At 45.9% G+C, this 16,355-nt stretch overlaps 2 protein-coding genes across 2 annotated transcripts in view; one reads left to right on the top strand and one right to left on the bottom strand.

The window, feature by feature from the left end:
* CCDC167 (coiled-coil domain containing 167) overlaps positions 1-3,267 on the top strand; it is an 11,810-nt gene extending 8,543 nt beyond the window's left edge. The window contains exons 3-4 of the mRNA XM_009581006.1: positions 391-443; positions 2,628-3,267. Coding sequence (XP_009579301.1) covers positions 391-443; positions 2,628-2,731 — 157 coding nt within the window. The 3' untranslated portion in view covers positions 2,732-3,267. The remainder of the gene's footprint in view (positions 1-390; positions 444-2,627) is intronic.
* Positions 3,268-6,300: 3,033 nt separating this feature from the next.
* Positions 6,301-16,355, bottom strand: part of CMTR1 (cap methyltransferase 1) — a 25,896-nt gene continuing 15,841 nt past the window's right edge. Inside the window, exons 13-23 of the mRNA XM_009581005.1 lie at positions 15,778-15,834; positions 14,745-14,802; positions 14,019-14,087; positions 13,714-13,845; positions 13,087-13,209; positions 12,283-12,374; positions 11,588-11,656; positions 10,080-10,127; positions 9,384-9,496; positions 8,723-8,831; positions 6,301-6,943 (exon numbers count right to left, since the gene is read on the bottom strand). Of these exons, the coding sequence (XP_009579300.1) occupies positions 6,811-6,943; positions 8,723-8,831; positions 9,384-9,496; positions 10,080-10,127; positions 11,588-11,656; positions 12,283-12,374; positions 13,087-13,209; positions 13,714-13,845; positions 14,019-14,087; positions 14,745-14,802; positions 15,778-15,834 (1,003 nt within the window). The 3' untranslated portion in view covers positions 6,301-6,810. The remainder of the gene's footprint in view (positions 6,944-8,722; positions 8,832-9,383; positions 9,497-10,079; positions 10,128-11,587; positions 11,657-12,282; positions 12,375-13,086; positions 13,210-13,713; positions 13,846-14,018; positions 14,088-14,744; positions 14,803-15,777; positions 15,835-16,355) is intronic.

The raw sequence follows: 16,355 nt of genomic DNA, 5'->3' as shown, positions 1-16,355 counted from the left end.
GCTAGATGTGCTGGAGGGGCAGGATCCTGCAGAGAGCATGTGGGGACCCTGGCCCATCCTGTAGCTGTGGCAGAACTTCCTACCCCACCTGGGGGAACAGAGTAGGGGGCTCTCTGACATACAGACCCCTTTCTAACCTGCTTGCCTACAGTGACACTGTCCTGAAAGGAGAGAGATGGAGCAGTTTGAGGGAAAATAATCGAAAACTGCTGCATCTCTTTTCTTGCACAGCTGGGGGTTTCTAAACTGTCATCTCTCCAGACTGAAGGGTGAGGGGCTCATTCTGTGAGCAGATATCCCCGGCAGTGGGACAGTCTCTCTTCCATCATATAAGCAAAGAAATAGGCTGTGTTGTGCCTCACAGGTAATGAACTCCTCTTCTCATTACAGAAAGTCACTGGAGAGAGAGAGAAACTTGCTAATGACCAAAGCTGACAACTATGGTAAGAGCTTCATTAAAAATGGTTCCTCTGGGCTGGATGGGATCAGTGCTGCAGCTTAGCTTCATCTTCAAGCTCCTGCCACCTCTGACTTCTGCCTTTGAATTTAGGTTCAACCAAAGGGAGCTAGACTGAGGGAAATCCAGTCAGCATATTATAATAGGAGTCTGGATCCTCCCGCTTGAGCCGAGCTATCATAGGGGAAAAAAATAAGCATCAGCTAATGAGGGGGGAAAGATGTCCCTTTCACACACCCTGAATTACTAGTCTTTAGATAATCTTAGCCAACAGATTGACTTGAGTGGCTTTTAACATCCCCCCATTCCTTCCCCCCCCGGCTTTTCTTTTTTAATAGAGGCTTGCTAAGCAAGCTGGCAAGTGCTATCTGGAGCATAGTAAAGTATACCTTCCTTGGGGAAGGTTCTCACTGCATCGGTTTCTGCGGCTGTTCAGCACACACGAGCGTAGGGATTCACACTGATTGGTACCTGCAATTCCAGAGAGCCAGGGTCTTTCCTGCTGCAAGTCCTGCTGTAAACAGTTAAAATGAGAGTCCCTCTGAGCTACCGCACATTTGTCAGCACTTCCATTCTCCTAGGGATGCTGCTGTGCATGTCTTCAGGCTCCTGGTGTTGATCAGTGTGTTAACTGATTGACAGCACTCTGCAGCAATGCAAGCACCAGAGCTCACACAGGGGAAAGAAGCACAAGAGTTCTTTTAGGCCTGGAGAGTTGAAAGCTGGGGTATGGCCAGCAAATTTATAATTTTAACTCATGTTAAAGGACTGTTTCCAGAAGACTTAACAGTTATTTTAAGCAGATTCAAAGCTGTTCCCTAAGGGCATACCACTAGAGACAGCAGAATACTCTGCATGTCGCTGCCACCCTTTTGCCAGCAGTCAGCCATCACTGCTGGCATCAACAGAGCAATCTGACAGGCTGCTCAGACAGCAGCAGCAGCCTCACCTAATGGTGATGGCTGCTCCTCCTGGAACAGAGCAGAGAGTGCATGTGCACGCAGTCTTTTTAGATCACTGCTATGACCTCTGATTAAATCTCTGCTTATTCCATCTGACACACTTGAGGCCATGAACAATGCTGACAATGGCATTGCTCCATCAGTTTAAGCTGGCACTGCTGTGCTTGGGGTTATGTGACCTCCTGCCTCTACCACCTCCTCTGTAGCCTTGCAGAATCAAGCAGTTTGCATGAGAATGCTGGTATTATGTGAAAAGTGGGGTCAGAAAGAACAGCTAAAAGCCTCTTTTGATACCAGCACCGGTTTGGGAACCTGCAGCACTAGGGTATTCCCATTGGAGGCTGCTAGTGCAAACTGTAGAGGCAGTAACCAGTGCAGTCACTGCAGCTGAATTCAGCAGCAAGAGCAGTCTGACTCTGGAGACAGTCTGCATCCAACCCTGCCCTGCAAAATGATTATTGCTGTTTTGCCATGCAATGTATAATGCTGTAGGCCTCGCTTCTTGCCTGTACCATTCAGCAAAGTCTCATGGAACAGAACTTACCATCTTTGGTAAAGGGAATGGAAGAGAAATGGAGATCAGTAGGATTCCATACTTTTGGTAGCCCCTGCCTTCCTCTCTCTGCATCTCTGTCTCTTCTTTTGTAAACCAGGGTCAGGGAAGGTGACCTGTCTCTAAAAAGCTGCAGACCCCAACAGAATGAGTGTCCAGGCTCAGACCCGTTCCACACTCATCCTTCTGGGGCACAAGGAAACCCAGATTCTGCAACATTCAAAAGGTGGCCACAGTTGTATTTAAGTAAATTTAAGCACTAGGAAAAGGTACCAGACTGTTAGTCTAGAAGATAGTAGAAATAGCTCTCTACCTCTGTCTTCTTCATTCTCTTAGGGAACAAGCAATTATTCTAATGACTCATTCTGTCCTTAGTAGGGTACTAGAACAAGGTCATTTGCAAACAGGAACTGGTCTGGCACTGAAATATTCCCAAGCACAGCTACTGAGATTGACAGGATGAGAGTTAGCAAATGAAAGGGTTACTGCTAGTTTACTTCCTGTTTAGCACGTCTTATAATTGGCAGCTTTGCATACTGATCCCAAAAGAGTTGCCTGTGGCCAAGGTAGCAGTGTGCTTTTAAGACAGTTTTGAAAGGACATGTACCTGCAACACAAAGAACATTCACAGGCAAGGCTTTTGTTTGTTTCCCAGAGAAAGAACTGAGTGTGCTTCGTAAGGAAAATCGCAAGAATGCTGCCCTTGCTGTGGCCATGGGGTTGCTGATTGCTCTTATTTACGCCTGCTGGACGATGTGATTGCACTCAAGAATTCTCCCTGCTGACCAAATGACTCCCCTGCAAGGAGCTCTTCCTCCTCTCACCCCTGTGCCTCTGCCAAGGGTGAGGATCAGCATTTCAAATTGCTGTTCTTGTTTATCCTCTCCAAGCCTCATTGTAGGGAAGCTTTTTCTCTGAGAATTGAGGGGGACAGGAGACAAACCAGAAATCACAGCACACTTGCAGTTGGAAATTGGATCAAGCAGAGCTCAAGGTGGTGCTGTCTTACCCAAAACACAGTCAAGACCATCCAGCCTGATGCAGGAAGGCAATATGGTCTCCCTTTTGAAGAGGACCTCTGTGGTTGCAGACAAGTGCTCTCTGCCCAGCCCAGTCGGAATATATGCCACCTTCTTGGTTCCTGTGACTCAGCCATAAGCTGAAGGGACACCAAGCTCTTTGAATCAAAGGGTAACTTTGGTATTGTGACCTAAAGACTCCATGTCTGAGCTAAACAAAGGTGTTTCCTCCTCCACGCTTACAGGACCAAAGGAATCCTACCTCCACAAAAACAGATGGGAGGTAGGTATATCTCCTTATGCAAGCAGATAGCATCCAACTTGAGATCTGGGTGCTTGGGCTTTGAGAAGCTCTACCTACCTCTCCAGTGCATCAGAGCTTGGCAGCCATTTTGTGCCTCTGAGAATCATTACTTGCAGAAGAGAATTTACTGTCAACTCCCAGAGATGGAACTAGCTCTGCAGGGCTTTAAATAAAATAATTTGACCTTGTAACTTCTGTTTTTCTTTTTTTTCCTGTTTTGTAACATGCCTCTCAGCCACTGCTTTATTCTCATTCTACCATCTCCCTGCCAGCACTGCACTGCAGTAAGCCTAGACTGGGTTAGGCACTTAATATCAGCGAGGTCTCAACAGTGGGTTATTGGCCTGGAATCTGCTTGACTGTTTGCTACCTTTGAGTGGAAAAGCAGCCTAGCATGCTGCAGAGGAGTGCTGGAGACTGTCCCCTGTAGTCCCTTCTCATTCTGATGCAGTGACATACACTAGGTAGCCCTCAGTGTGCTCTAACTTGCCAGGAAAGCCTTTAAGAGGCGACTGCCTTGAAAATTTAACTGTGCAAGGCATTTCTGTGTCTCCACACTAGCACACACTGCTGGCCAGAATTTTGTGGGAAGCAAAGTAAACAAGCACTGTTGTGAACTAAAGGGGCTGTATTGGTAATAGAGACAATGAAAGCAGAGGAGTCAACACAAAACGATACACAGCCTAATAACAATACATTGTGCAATTAATGTACATAAACATTCCCTTCAGCAAGACCTTCCTCACCCCCCTTCCCAACATAATCCCTCCATATTTACCCTCCAGCAGGGAAGCAAGTAGCATGGTGGCTCATGCTTGCCTTCTTGAAGGGGGATTCAGAATCGAGGTTCAGTGCATCAAAAATAAAATTAAAAGCAAATTAAAATCAGGAGGAGCTGGAGGCAACTGGGTAAACAGAAAGTATCTGTTCATAAAAGCTAGCCTGCAGGCTAACCAGGGTTTTTTTTGCACCCTCAGAGGCCTACACTCACCCTAGTGTACTTCCTAGTCACCCTTCTGTCTGCCAGCCCGTAGGAGACCAAAGCCCTGAGTGGAGGACACAACACTTAGCAAAGGAGCCTGGCAAAGGGAGCAGCATGCTTTGCTGGCATTGGAACAGCCTCAAGGCAGCCCAAAGCAGCATCAGAATTCAAATTACTGGTTGGTTTAAAAAGCCAACTCTACACAGGCGTGGAAACCACACAGTTGGGAGGTTCTTTATTGTCCACTGGGAGAGACGACTCCTCATCCCTCAGGGAAGTGCCTTTGCCAAAACAAAACTGCCAGTGACAGGCCTCTTGTTCTTTGGGGAGGAAGGGCCACCATTTCTTTCATACATGTTTTACCGATGCTTGAGAGCAGAGGGTGTCTACAGGTCAGCAAGAGGGTGCATTAACAGCATACAGTCCCTCAACTGCTTTGGTAGATCTAACTGTGTCTGGGGACGAATAATCACCAATATGGAAAAAGCAGCTTTGACCCACTTCACTTTTGGTCAGAGCTTGAGAAGAAACAGAATAGCTCCCCTGCACAATATTCAGGGCTACCTATTTGTAAGCTAACCTCCCATCCACTCCCGAGCTTTGCCTCTTTTAGTTTCCATTGACCAACAGACCTTGCAACTTCTGTGCTACTCCTTTAGCCAGGGGTGTGGTTCTGCAGTGATCAAGCCTGCATATAATTTTCTCTGGTGCAAGGAGTCGCAGCTGTTAAATTCTTTTACACCAAACTATAGAGAACTAATACATGGTTTTATGGAGACAATTTGCTGGTGAAGACATGGAAGTGCTCCAAGGTCAGAGAGCACAGCCTACTTGTAGGATGACATTGAACTGCATGCTGAGAATGAGCACAAAACCTACGCATGATGCTGGGCCTTAGAGGGTAGAGGTGCGACTTCTACAACATGCCATTCTTGTTCTGGCTTCTTCAGGTGGGGTGCAGGGCACCCATGCACCTATACACCTACAAGTGAAAGCTTCCATGTCTTGCTACATAAAGCTTGTTCAAATCATATATACGGGTGTGGAGAGAAACAGGAATCTAAACAACTGCTATAGATTCTAGAACTATAGCTTTCTTTAAGGCACAGTTCAGACAACCCCTAAATCAGTTTCCTTCCTACTGCCAATCTGTGTTCAAAAACACACCAAGAACAAAAAAAAAAAAAGGGCAATTTTGCTGCTTGGCCAAAAGCAGTCAACTGTCAATTGTGTGTTATCTTCTGATTTATGTGGAAGACCTGGCAAAAGTGGAAGCCAGAAGTGAAGGTAAAACATGCAACAGAAGACAACTTTGAGCCCAGCACAGAAGTGCATGGAGAAGTCTGTTGACACACAAATACCATGCTGAGAGTTTCACAGCTCTGTGCCTTCACCCCAGATGCAGTTCCAGGGCCAAGGACATGGAGGGTTTTGAAGCCTACTCTGACATTTAAAAAGGAAAGTCTAGTAACCTTCCCAGTGGGCACTGTCAGGGTACAGGATTTCTTTTGATTAACCAACATGGCCAAAGTCAAGATCTCTTTTCACTGAAGCCCTGGGTTTTTTTAACTAAGACAAACGTTCCCATCATTTCCTCCAAAGACCTCCAGCATCCCAACCTTCCTGTGTCTCCCCTCCCACATCTGCTTTCCTCCCTGAAGATTTGGGTAATAGCATCGAGTACCAAGAAACAAAGCACCTTGGTCTCAGAAGTACCATGAGGCATAGACATGTTCACAAATTAACCCCAGGCTGCTGGCTCAGGATCAGTCACTGACCTGGAGAGGGGAAATCCTTGTCACAGCAGCTTCTAGGGGTCTGAGAAATCCCTGGCACTGAGCACAAAAAATCTGGTTCTGCCAGGAACTCTACTCATCACCTGTGTTGGCCTTTGTCCAACAGGATACCATCACATAGGAATTGCCAGTGGCCAGCCAAGTGCCTTGATAAGCAGAAGTGTTGGAGACACCAACAATAATACATACTTGTGTCCCAAAGCTAGCATTCCCCAATGAGTTAACACCCTCCACTGGGTAGTGTAGGCCTTTAGCAAGGCCGAGGAGACAGATAGCTGCCAGGAATGATGCAGGGCCTCTTCAATGTGCTGTTGCCCAGCTCTGCCACCAAGACATCTCTGCTCCTTCCCACACTGCCAGGGAAGCACAAGCCTGGAGAGTTCTGGCACGCGCAGAGCTCCACAAACCTCGCTGAATGTTTGAACAGGAGCAAAGCAAGCTGCCAGCCCCTTGGCCTCATGCGTGCAGTAGGTCAGGACAAAAGGGCGTTAGGCCTTGGCTCCAGGAGTCACCATAGGTACTCCAGCAGCAGGCGCTACCTGGGCCGTACTCTTATATACACTGCCAGGGTAGAGCCTCGTCCTGTGCCTTCTGCATACTACCCCCTGGTTCAATCACCTCCAGGAAATCAGCTCTGGAGAAGACCAGGATAGAAGTTGTGGAGCCTCCCCAGTCTCATCAGTCCCTGAAGAATCCCAGCTGGGCTCAGGCCCTCCGCACCCCTCAAGAGAGCAGGGTTAGGGGTAGTGCGCTTGGATGAAAGACAGGACATCCTCCTTTGATAGCTTCTCTGGATCTTGTCTTTTCTGAGAGTCGTGCACTTTGACACCTTCCCCCCACTCCCAGAAGAGGCGGCTGTAATGGCAGACGCTGTGGGCAGAGAGGAGAGCAAGATTAGTTTGGCAGGGGAGGGGAAGGAAAACACTCTCATCCTAGCCACAAAGTGCACTACAGAGTCAGCTGTCCTTGCAATGGGAGCCACACAGAGATACTCTGTCTAAGGGGTGCCTTAGAAAAAGACCGGTGCATTCATTCACCTTACAAACGCCACAGCCCTTAAGATACAGCAACTTCCAAGCCTAAGAGATTTCCATGGAAACAACTTTTAATTCTAGCTTCACTTAAGATTCAGTTCGGTATTTGCTGGAAGGAGACAGGTCATTAGAGAAAAACATACCTCCCCCCAAGTTTTTGAGAGGATGAAACAGTCATTGCAGGCAATGGAAAGGCCTTAATGAAGAATTTAGAAAGTCTGCCAGCAGCAGCAAGCAGCAATCTAATCACTCACCACAAACCTACTGGAATCAGTAATAGCTGTCCTATGGAGCTTTGCAAACGAACAGCACTTCACACTGTATAAAAGCAGATAGGATCATCCCCTCTTTCCCCTCGTGTGAAATAACCAAGCTCCACTTGGCTGCTGAGAGTTCTGGTCCTACAACGCCATCTCTCACTCCATCCATCAAGCACAGCCCTCCCTCACTGCATCAACATAGTCCCAGCCATAATGAAAACAGAGCTGCTAATTACTGCCGACACAGCAGCCTTTAGTTTTGTAGAATTACTGACACTTAATATTCATAGCTTATTTAGTGCTACTGTTCTAACAAAGCAGTACTAGCACAGTGACAAGAGCACATGTCAATGGCTAATTACAGACACATTAGTACTAACCACAACACATCCCTTCTGGAGTCCCACACAAGCGCTCCCTCCACCTCCTCAGCCATTCATGCAGGTTCATGCTGGCCTACTTCTGAGTACAGAGGTAGAACTAACTCCGTCCTGACACATGGAGGGAAAAAGCATCGTGTGCCTCTGCTTTTTAAGCCTGTTCTTCCATTTAGCTGGTTAAGGAAAGCTTAAGGATTCTTAAGAGCACTGCTGTAAGGTAGGTAAGGAGATTCAAAGTGAGAAAATCAGGAGCCCTATCTCATATCAAGCTCTGTCTCAGAGGCACAGTCCTGGGTAGTGGTGGTAGAGGGCATCTCTTCAGACTACCTGAGGGCAGGGTGTGCAGAATATGTCCACCCATGAGCCCTGAGGCGTCTCACAGACTCAGGATTTGCTATACTTAAGATGTGGCCCTAGCCTAGTCCTCAATAGATACAGATGGGGTTCAGCAACCACAGTATTAATGACTGTCCAATGACAAGCTACTCCATCCTTTCCCATGGAGCTGCTGCTTTTCTCTCTCATCCTCTCTTTAAACAGCTCTCAGCTACCTACAGCTTATTCCATAGCCTGGGCTAAATGAACTGGTATTTGCTTTTAAATTAGCAACTTCCAGCCAAGCATCTTAAAATACAGAGATGCAGGAAGTTACAGTTGCTGGGCTCAATTTCCATCTCCCTGTGTGCAGGGAGGTTCAGTAACTTGTACTCTGCTGCAGACAGGGAAACAAAGCTGTGAGATGTGTGTTATTCATAGCAACTAATTGCAAAATCCATGAATCCAGATCAGCAGTTTCCTGAAAGTCTGAGAAGGTGCCAGCTTCTGCAGCACACCCTGCTGGTGACCAAGCTGCACTTGCACTGCAAACGACTGCAAGAACATAGCACAGCCCACTTGAACTCCCTTCCAAATACCCCCCCACACAAACTTGCACACAGCTATTCTTCCATAGCCTCAGCTCTGGCTTGTACTCACTGAAAGGGTGCGATGGATTCAGAAGGGAGGTCGTATGTCGCTTTCTTGGTCATTTTGTTGAAGAAGAATTTCCTCTTGGAGTTTTTGCTGTATGCCATTGTCCAGGGATCTTGCAGAAGAGTTACAGGGATCAGACAGAAAATGGAAAGGGGAAAAAGCACAGTATAAATACACATATAGTGCAAGCAGGGAGGAGGAATCTATAAGAATAATTGTGATCCTTCTCATACTCCTTTTTTCCTTCCCTTCCCCAAGAAGACCTGCTTCCCAAGCTGTTCTCTAATCACTGAGAAAACTCCCTTCTCCCTGCATTTAAAAGTTGACATTCCAAATAGGATATTTCCATGTACTATTGCTCTGGAAAATATCTTCTTGATGAAAAATTATGATCTTGTTAAAAAAGAAAGTCATCAGTCATGTAAATAAATGGAATTACCCACACAATAGCTAATCAACCTGCAACAGAAAAACCTATCATATAAATACCCTAAACCTTATCCAAACCCAAGCTACCCTCATTACATGCAAACAATTAATCTCTAGCCATTGGAATACTCCCATTAATTTTTTACCAAGTTATAACAGGAGCGAGCCTGCTCAATACTTTTTACTTGAAGATATAAAGAAAAGTTAAATAGGAGTGGGGACTCTCTCTTCCTACCATTCACAGTCCGTACGATGTAGAGTCCTGTGGGCACAAAGTGCCGGTCATCTCGGCCAGTGTAGGATAGCCGTGGTATTCCCCCTGAACTCTTGATGATTTTCATCTCTAACCTAAATGTTGAAAGAAGGCAGTGATAGAGGTTCCCCGTTTCTTCCTTTACCATCCTCTTGCACACAACGTGCCACCTTTCTCCAGAGGGTCACAGTGAAAACAGACAGCACCGCACATGACAGGACAAAATCACCACATCCTGGAGAATTCAGTCTCTTGCCTCCCCCACACGGCTAGAGGAACCAGCCAGAGCTATCTAGATCAGATAGCAAATCGAGTATTGCATGAAGGATCTGTCGTGATCTACCTCACTTAATCCAAATGGGGTTCCCATTTCAGGTATGAACTCTTAGTCTTTCAAGCCACTGAGAAGCCACCGACACTTCTGCACACAAACTCAAGCACCGTTGCTACTCCTACTGTTGTAAAGCACACTGGCCACATCTACGGCATTAGAACTCAGCAGGATGATGCTCTGAGTCAGCAGCATCTCAGAAACAACAGCCACGAGCTGCACGAGCTCTAACAGCTCTTTCTCCAGGACTCCTCAAGCATAGATCAGCACATCCCTCCCATTCCTGTGCACTGGTGGCTGATAACCTCAATAGGCCCTGAAGTCGCTCATTTGTGCCAGTCCCTTACCTCACAAAAATCTTCTCCATTTCCTCCAATCTGTACACTTCCTTCACTCTGAGGGGAAAAGACAAAAATGTGATTTAAAAAAAAAAATTAAACTGTCCTCTTTTTCTGTCCCAGCTACAGGGAGCAGCCAAACAGTTCATTTTATACAGCATGAGGTGGTCAGGCATGATTTGAGGTTCACCCTTCTCCTCAATCTTCTGCCCCAGTGCCTTATTTCTCCTGGCTTGACAAAACATGACACCTGCATGCTCATGGCTGGGTTGCTGTAAGCAGCATACAGGCATCCTTGCTGCTAAGGAAGCTGTGCATTTTTACCTGAGGCTGAATATACCAAAGAGGAAGAACAATGCAAGTCTTTTGTTTTCCCATGAGGTAAATTCACCAAGATCAGCCCCAGGCAGGTTCTAGCCTCAGCATGCTGGCCTCGCTGTAGAACTAAACTGCCTGATCTTCACTGTTATTATCCTTAGGGATACCACAAACTGAGGTAAAAACAGCTTGGGTTTTGGGGTGGGGTTTTTTTTGTTTGTTGTTTTTGTTTGTTTGTTTTTAAATCAGTAAAGATGATTTAGAATCATCATTCTTATCATTATGTCAAACTACTTTTGTTTTTGTTGTTCTGAGACACAGAAAGAGATAATTGGAAAGTTTCAAAAGCACTGCCTCTGATCAGATATCCCAACCACTTATTTCCCACACACTGCTACAAGCATCAGGCTTCAAAGAGCACAGCTTCAACACCTTTTCACAAGAGCAGCAAAGGGCCCCTCTATAACCCATTTCTACAGCTCTCCACTTCACCTTCAGCCCTCCCCAACACTTTGGGATCCTCCAGTTATTGCAACTGTTTGTCTTGAGTTTAATTGAGATCCCACTCATAATCTTTCATTAAGCTTTCCTCCAGCTTCTCTCACAATATCATGGCACTTCTAGCTTCTGAAACAGAAGCTGTTTTGTCCACAGTACCTGTCTGATACCCAGCACAGTGATGCTCTTATGCTCCACCGTAGCAGAATTAATGAAATGGAAGGTCAGAAGGCAACCAAAGCTGAAGCCCTTTGTCAGGAACTTTCTTGGGATTGTAACTTAAGCCTTCTCCTCAGGCTAACCATTTGGAGATTGCAACTGCTGGTCAGCACTTCATTTATCTACTAACAGTCAGCATCTCTGTACCACTGCTGACCCTTCAGGGCAGACAAGGACATAGAAGTCTTTGCAATGATTAAGCTAACTGGGTGCTAGACCTACTATAGCACATATTTGAAATTGGCACCAGCCAATCCACCTATGATGAAAACATGACTGTCTGATACGTGAAAGAAGGGCACAACTTCTCCACTATCAACCTTTATATTAACCCCTTATTTAAAGGTTTTTTAGCCTCTTTCCAATGAACGTAACAGAACTATGAATTTCAGCTTGAAATTTAACTCTCCAGCTCCTTATCTGCATCCTCCAACACACTGAAACCAAAGCATGCCAGGCTGAGGGAAGGAGTTGTCACTCACCGAATGGGGTTCATATCTGGCCGGCTAGGTTTAGAAACAGCTTTGACAAACTTCTCTGCCAGCTGAATCCTGAATGAAAACGAAGGAGAATCCAGCAATTTAGCAAGATCTTTGGCACAGCAGGTAGGTAACAGTTTCAGCAGAATAACTGATTAGACACTTCATACATACAGACTGCCTTCACTGCTAGCCAAATGGGTACTGAGCAACACTTTTTTCACCCTGCCCTCCCAGTTCAGTGCCCAGTGATACTGGCTATTATCCATTAGGAATGGGTCTCCATAGCCTCCTCTACAAGTCCACATGCTGAACATACTGATGTATCAGCCAGAAAGAAGGACTGATAGAGACATCATGCCCCTGAGGAAGGAAACAGAGGGATTCGTTCCTTCTCCCTCAGCCAGTTATCAGCTGTGCTCATTCATATTCGCAGAATGCTCAGTTTATCCAGATTGTGCCTGGCTCACCCCAGACTAAGAAAGGAGCTAGACCTACCCTCATACACAGAGAAGGTACAGTTGGAAACGGCTATATGCACTTCACTTCAGAGCAGGTTCATTCACAGTTCATCTTTATAGCAGTGTTTCAGCTGAATGCACTTGTCTCCCTGTGCTCAGCATTCTGCTTTTAGTGTGAACACTGTTTCCCAGTCACTCCTCATGTACAAGAAAGAAGCTTCTCCAGATCCCACATACCTCTGGTTGAAATGCTGCTTTCGAACGTCATTGCCATTCAGCACCAAGACATCAAGGATATGGATAGCACTGATTTTTCGCTGGGCTTTCCCCTAGGAAGGGCAATACAGAGACTTACTACTCAGACTGTTGCTATTTCAGCTTTGATTTATAGCCTGTTTTTTGACAGGACATCATTCTTTTCTGGCAAGACAGCACCTTTCCAGATACTAGAAGCACACAAATTCCCTGCTGCCCATTGTACAGTAACGTGCCATCCTCCAAGAACTGGTGTATCTCAACTACACAGTTCTGTCTCAGGAGAGGGAGAGAGGGCAGGATCACAGCTGCCATCACCAGCTCTCTGTGCTTTATCAGGTACCACAGCACAAAGCCCAGTGCACTACAGCACCCTCATCTGAGGTGCCAGAGGACAGCCAAACTCCCAGGCAACAATACCTTACACTGTGAATATACCACGAGAATCTTCTCCCCAAGGCCTGCAGTTACCTGCAGTTATGTACCCAAAGAGCCACAGAACACATTAAGTCATGTTGGCAGTGTCATCTGCTGCTGCACGTAGGACAACAGCAGCATGTCAAGTCCGAAGTATTTTCACAGTAATTTTAAAAGCTCATATCTCTAGCACTGGACAGAAAGAAGGAACTTAATCCAAAATAGTTTCTCTAAAGATCATATACAAAAAGATGGAAGGTGCACACAGTGGCACAGATGGAACATTTATTCTGCAGTATCTTACAGAGACTAGGCGAAACTGCTCATTATATTTGCAGCCACTTGGTAAGGGAGAGAATAGCCTCCTACCTCTCCTTTCAGCTCATGAACAATCTCCACAGAGAGAAGGGTATCTCGTGGCAGCTCAGTTTTCAAATCCAGCTTTGTCCAGCGATCTGACTGGCGACCATCCCAGGTGTAGATCTGCGATTTCTGTGTGTAGAAGGCAGAGTCAGATTCAGCCAAAGCTTCATGAGGGCAGGGGTGGAGGAGAGACCTCCGACTAACTGTAGAGCAGCCCTCAGAGAATCTTTTTGTCCTAGGCTGCCACAGGCAGTTTCTTTGTCAGAAGTTTTAAGGAAGAACCTTAATCTCTACAGCAAAGGAACAAAAACACTGATTCTAATCTGCCAGTGACTTTTCATACCCGCACAAAGAACCAGAAATAGAACACCTTTAAAAGGACAGTAAAGATTATTAGAGACACTAGCAAGAGTACAGGTCTCTGTGTAGGCTGCAACTACAAAAACAGGGTTAATTAGTGTGAAAAACAGTGAAGTCAGGAGAAAGAAACATAAAATAACTAGCAGTCTCAGGGACTGCTGATGGGGATCCTTTCTGGCCTCTGAGGACAGGAAAGGATGGGATGAAACTGCAAGGCAGAGTAGTAGCATTGAAATGAACCAGCAAAACTCCTGGACTGTTCTCAGCACTTACCCCTAGCCCCAAGAGGAACTTCTGCTCACTTCCAGACACCATACACCGGTAGTCTAACACTTGGCGGATTTTCTCTAGTGTACTGGAATTCAGGAGAGTAGGTTTGTAACTGAAGGTATCAATGTCCGTGCCCTAAAGAGTGAAGTATGGAAACGGCAAGTTAGCACAAGACATCAACAGGTAGATAAACGCAACTTCTACATGAAACAATAATCCAGGACTAGCTTCTTCATCTCTTAATTCCCATCGGGAAAAGTTCTATTTGTATGAAAGGACTCAGAACAAGCTTCTGGGTAAGGTCTCACCTGGATCAGCTCAAAGAACTTGGACTTGGGATCTGAAGATGAAGGAGCAACACGAGCCTGATCAGGAATCTGAAAACAAATCCAAACGATTATAATAAGTGTTATTCTTTGGCATGTTCATAGGAACCTTTCTGGTTTCAGTACATGACAGAACATCCTGTCCCCTGAAACTCCTGCTCTTGGGATTCCAGTCGCTGGAGAGGTCATCTGGCAAATAAAAGGTCTCATGTGTTTTGCAAATTTAATGTTGGCATACCACGTCTCACAGGAAACAACAGGCAACTTCAAAAGTTTCAGGCTAAATCTTTGATTTCATGCAGGTTTCTATGAAATATGTTTCATCGAAGACACACAATTAGCCTGTGAAACTGACTGTCATATCTATGGCCCCCCGCAGCAGTCGAAGGCTCAGGCAAGAGAAACTGCAGACTCATAAAACAACACCTTTTGGAGAGCTCTGCTGCTTGGGAACTAGGTGCTGACTTCACTCCGTGTATGATGAAATATTCTCAACTGCAGCAAAAAAGCCTGCTCAGTTAAGCCGTACACATAATGAATCAGAAACATCTTGTTTGCTTACATGAACAGCTTGAAATGGTCTCTGACTTTCCCACAAGACAATGCATTAAACCTTTGGCTAGAAAGTCCTATCAGTACTGCAGCTCCATTCTTGTTTCACCACAGCAAGGATATCTTCATGACCTCCCTGCTTGGCAGCTTACTTACCCCCCATAGCTGGAGACACTCCTTTCGGATTTCAGCCTGCCGTGGCTCAATCAGCGTCCTAGAGAAAGACAGCAGACGGTTAAGATAGTGAAACCTCCTTGCTCTTGCAGCATTACATATGCCAGCTCTATAAAACTCGCATCTTTCAGCATCTGGCTTGGGAATGACAAACATGCGCTCTTCCTCAAGAGGTTACACAAAAGAGGATGCTGCCTTCCCTCCCCACCCTCCACCCATCTCCAATCCCCGTGTTTAGCTTTGTTTCATGGTCTGCACTACTGATTAGCAGCCACCACTCCATCCCATGAAAGTACCACTGGGCATCAATATTTTCAAGAAGTTATGTTTTAGTATGAACTTATGCTAATCTCCAAGAGCTGGGTGCATAGCCCTGTTTACAAATAGCAATGAAGACCTGCTGAAGGCCACACAAAAAACAGTGTCAATGTTTAACTCTTAGATAATTCCTGGCTACCAGACTCACTCAACTTTCTACTACGTATTCTCTCTGAATGACACCTGAAAAGAAAAGTCATGCCAGGAAAACAGCTATACATTGCAATGTATGACTTTAGTTTTACACAAGAAATTCATGTCATAAGCTTTAGGTAAGTCTAGGTATGTCACTTAGATGCTTTGAATTGCCCCTGGAAAAATGAAGAGCTATGAACCACACCCAACTTAGGTGGTTACTGTAGAATTGAACATACCAGCTGGGAGTTACTTTTCTGCCTAAATTCCTGCCAAGAAGCAAGCCCACTTACGGTAGTCAGAAATCATGCAATGCATGGAAGCCTTCTCAACAAGGGTGATAATAGACCATCAACTTTCAGGACTCCTCCAGCCACCCACACGTTTCTGCAAATAACTCAGGCAGAGACACAAACTGAGCTACCTAAAAGCACTATTCACTTTCCTGTCTCCAAAGGCCAAGCCAAGCACCAGCTCAAATCAAGAACACATTAAAGGGCAAAGCAATTCATTTATAGCAGGTTAATTCAGTTCTCACCGAAAGCCAGAGGAATATACTCACGTGTCTTGAACAAAGGCACGAATTTTGGCTAGTGCCTTTATTTGAACTTTGCAGTGGCTGAAAGAGAGGACAAGTTTCAGTCAGGGAGCAAGTTAATCACCACCAAGATTGTTCTAGTGTTCAAAACAAGGAAGAGGGCTGGGACAACAGGAGGAAGCCAGTCTGATCCTCAGAGCAGTGATGGATCATTGCCAACATGATTCAAAGTGACACCAAGACCATTGGAAAGAACTAGGCAGTAGCCTCCTGTCCTTTCCACACAGTACTCGGAGGCGAGTCACTAACAGTATACAGCATTTCTCTCTGCACAAGGTCCCTCTGCTCTGCTAAGCCTCTGTCCTGGTTCTGGCTGGGACAGAGTTAACTTTCTCCCCAGTAGCCTGGGGGGTGTGCTGTGTTTTGGGTTTGGTATGAAAGGAGCGTTGATGGCCCATTGATGCTTTGGCTGTTGCTGGGTGATGCTTGCACGGGGCGGGGGGAGCACAGCCGGGGTGGTGGACCCAGCTGGCCAATGGGGTGTTCTATACCATGTGACATCACACTCAGTATAAAAACCGGGGGGGGGGGGGGGGGGGGCG

This window comes from Fulmarus glacialis, unplaced genomic scaffold (assembly GCF_000690835.1).
Source record: "Fulmarus glacialis isolate BGI_N327 unplaced genomic scaffold, ASM69083v1 scaffold7507, whole genome shotgun sequence".
NCBI classification, from domain to species: Eukaryota; Metazoa; Chordata; class Aves; order Procellariiformes; family Procellariidae; genus Fulmarus; species Fulmarus glacialis.
The sequence above is the reverse complement of the archived record's forward strand: the minus strand, read 5'-3'. Positions and strand labels throughout refer to the sequence as shown.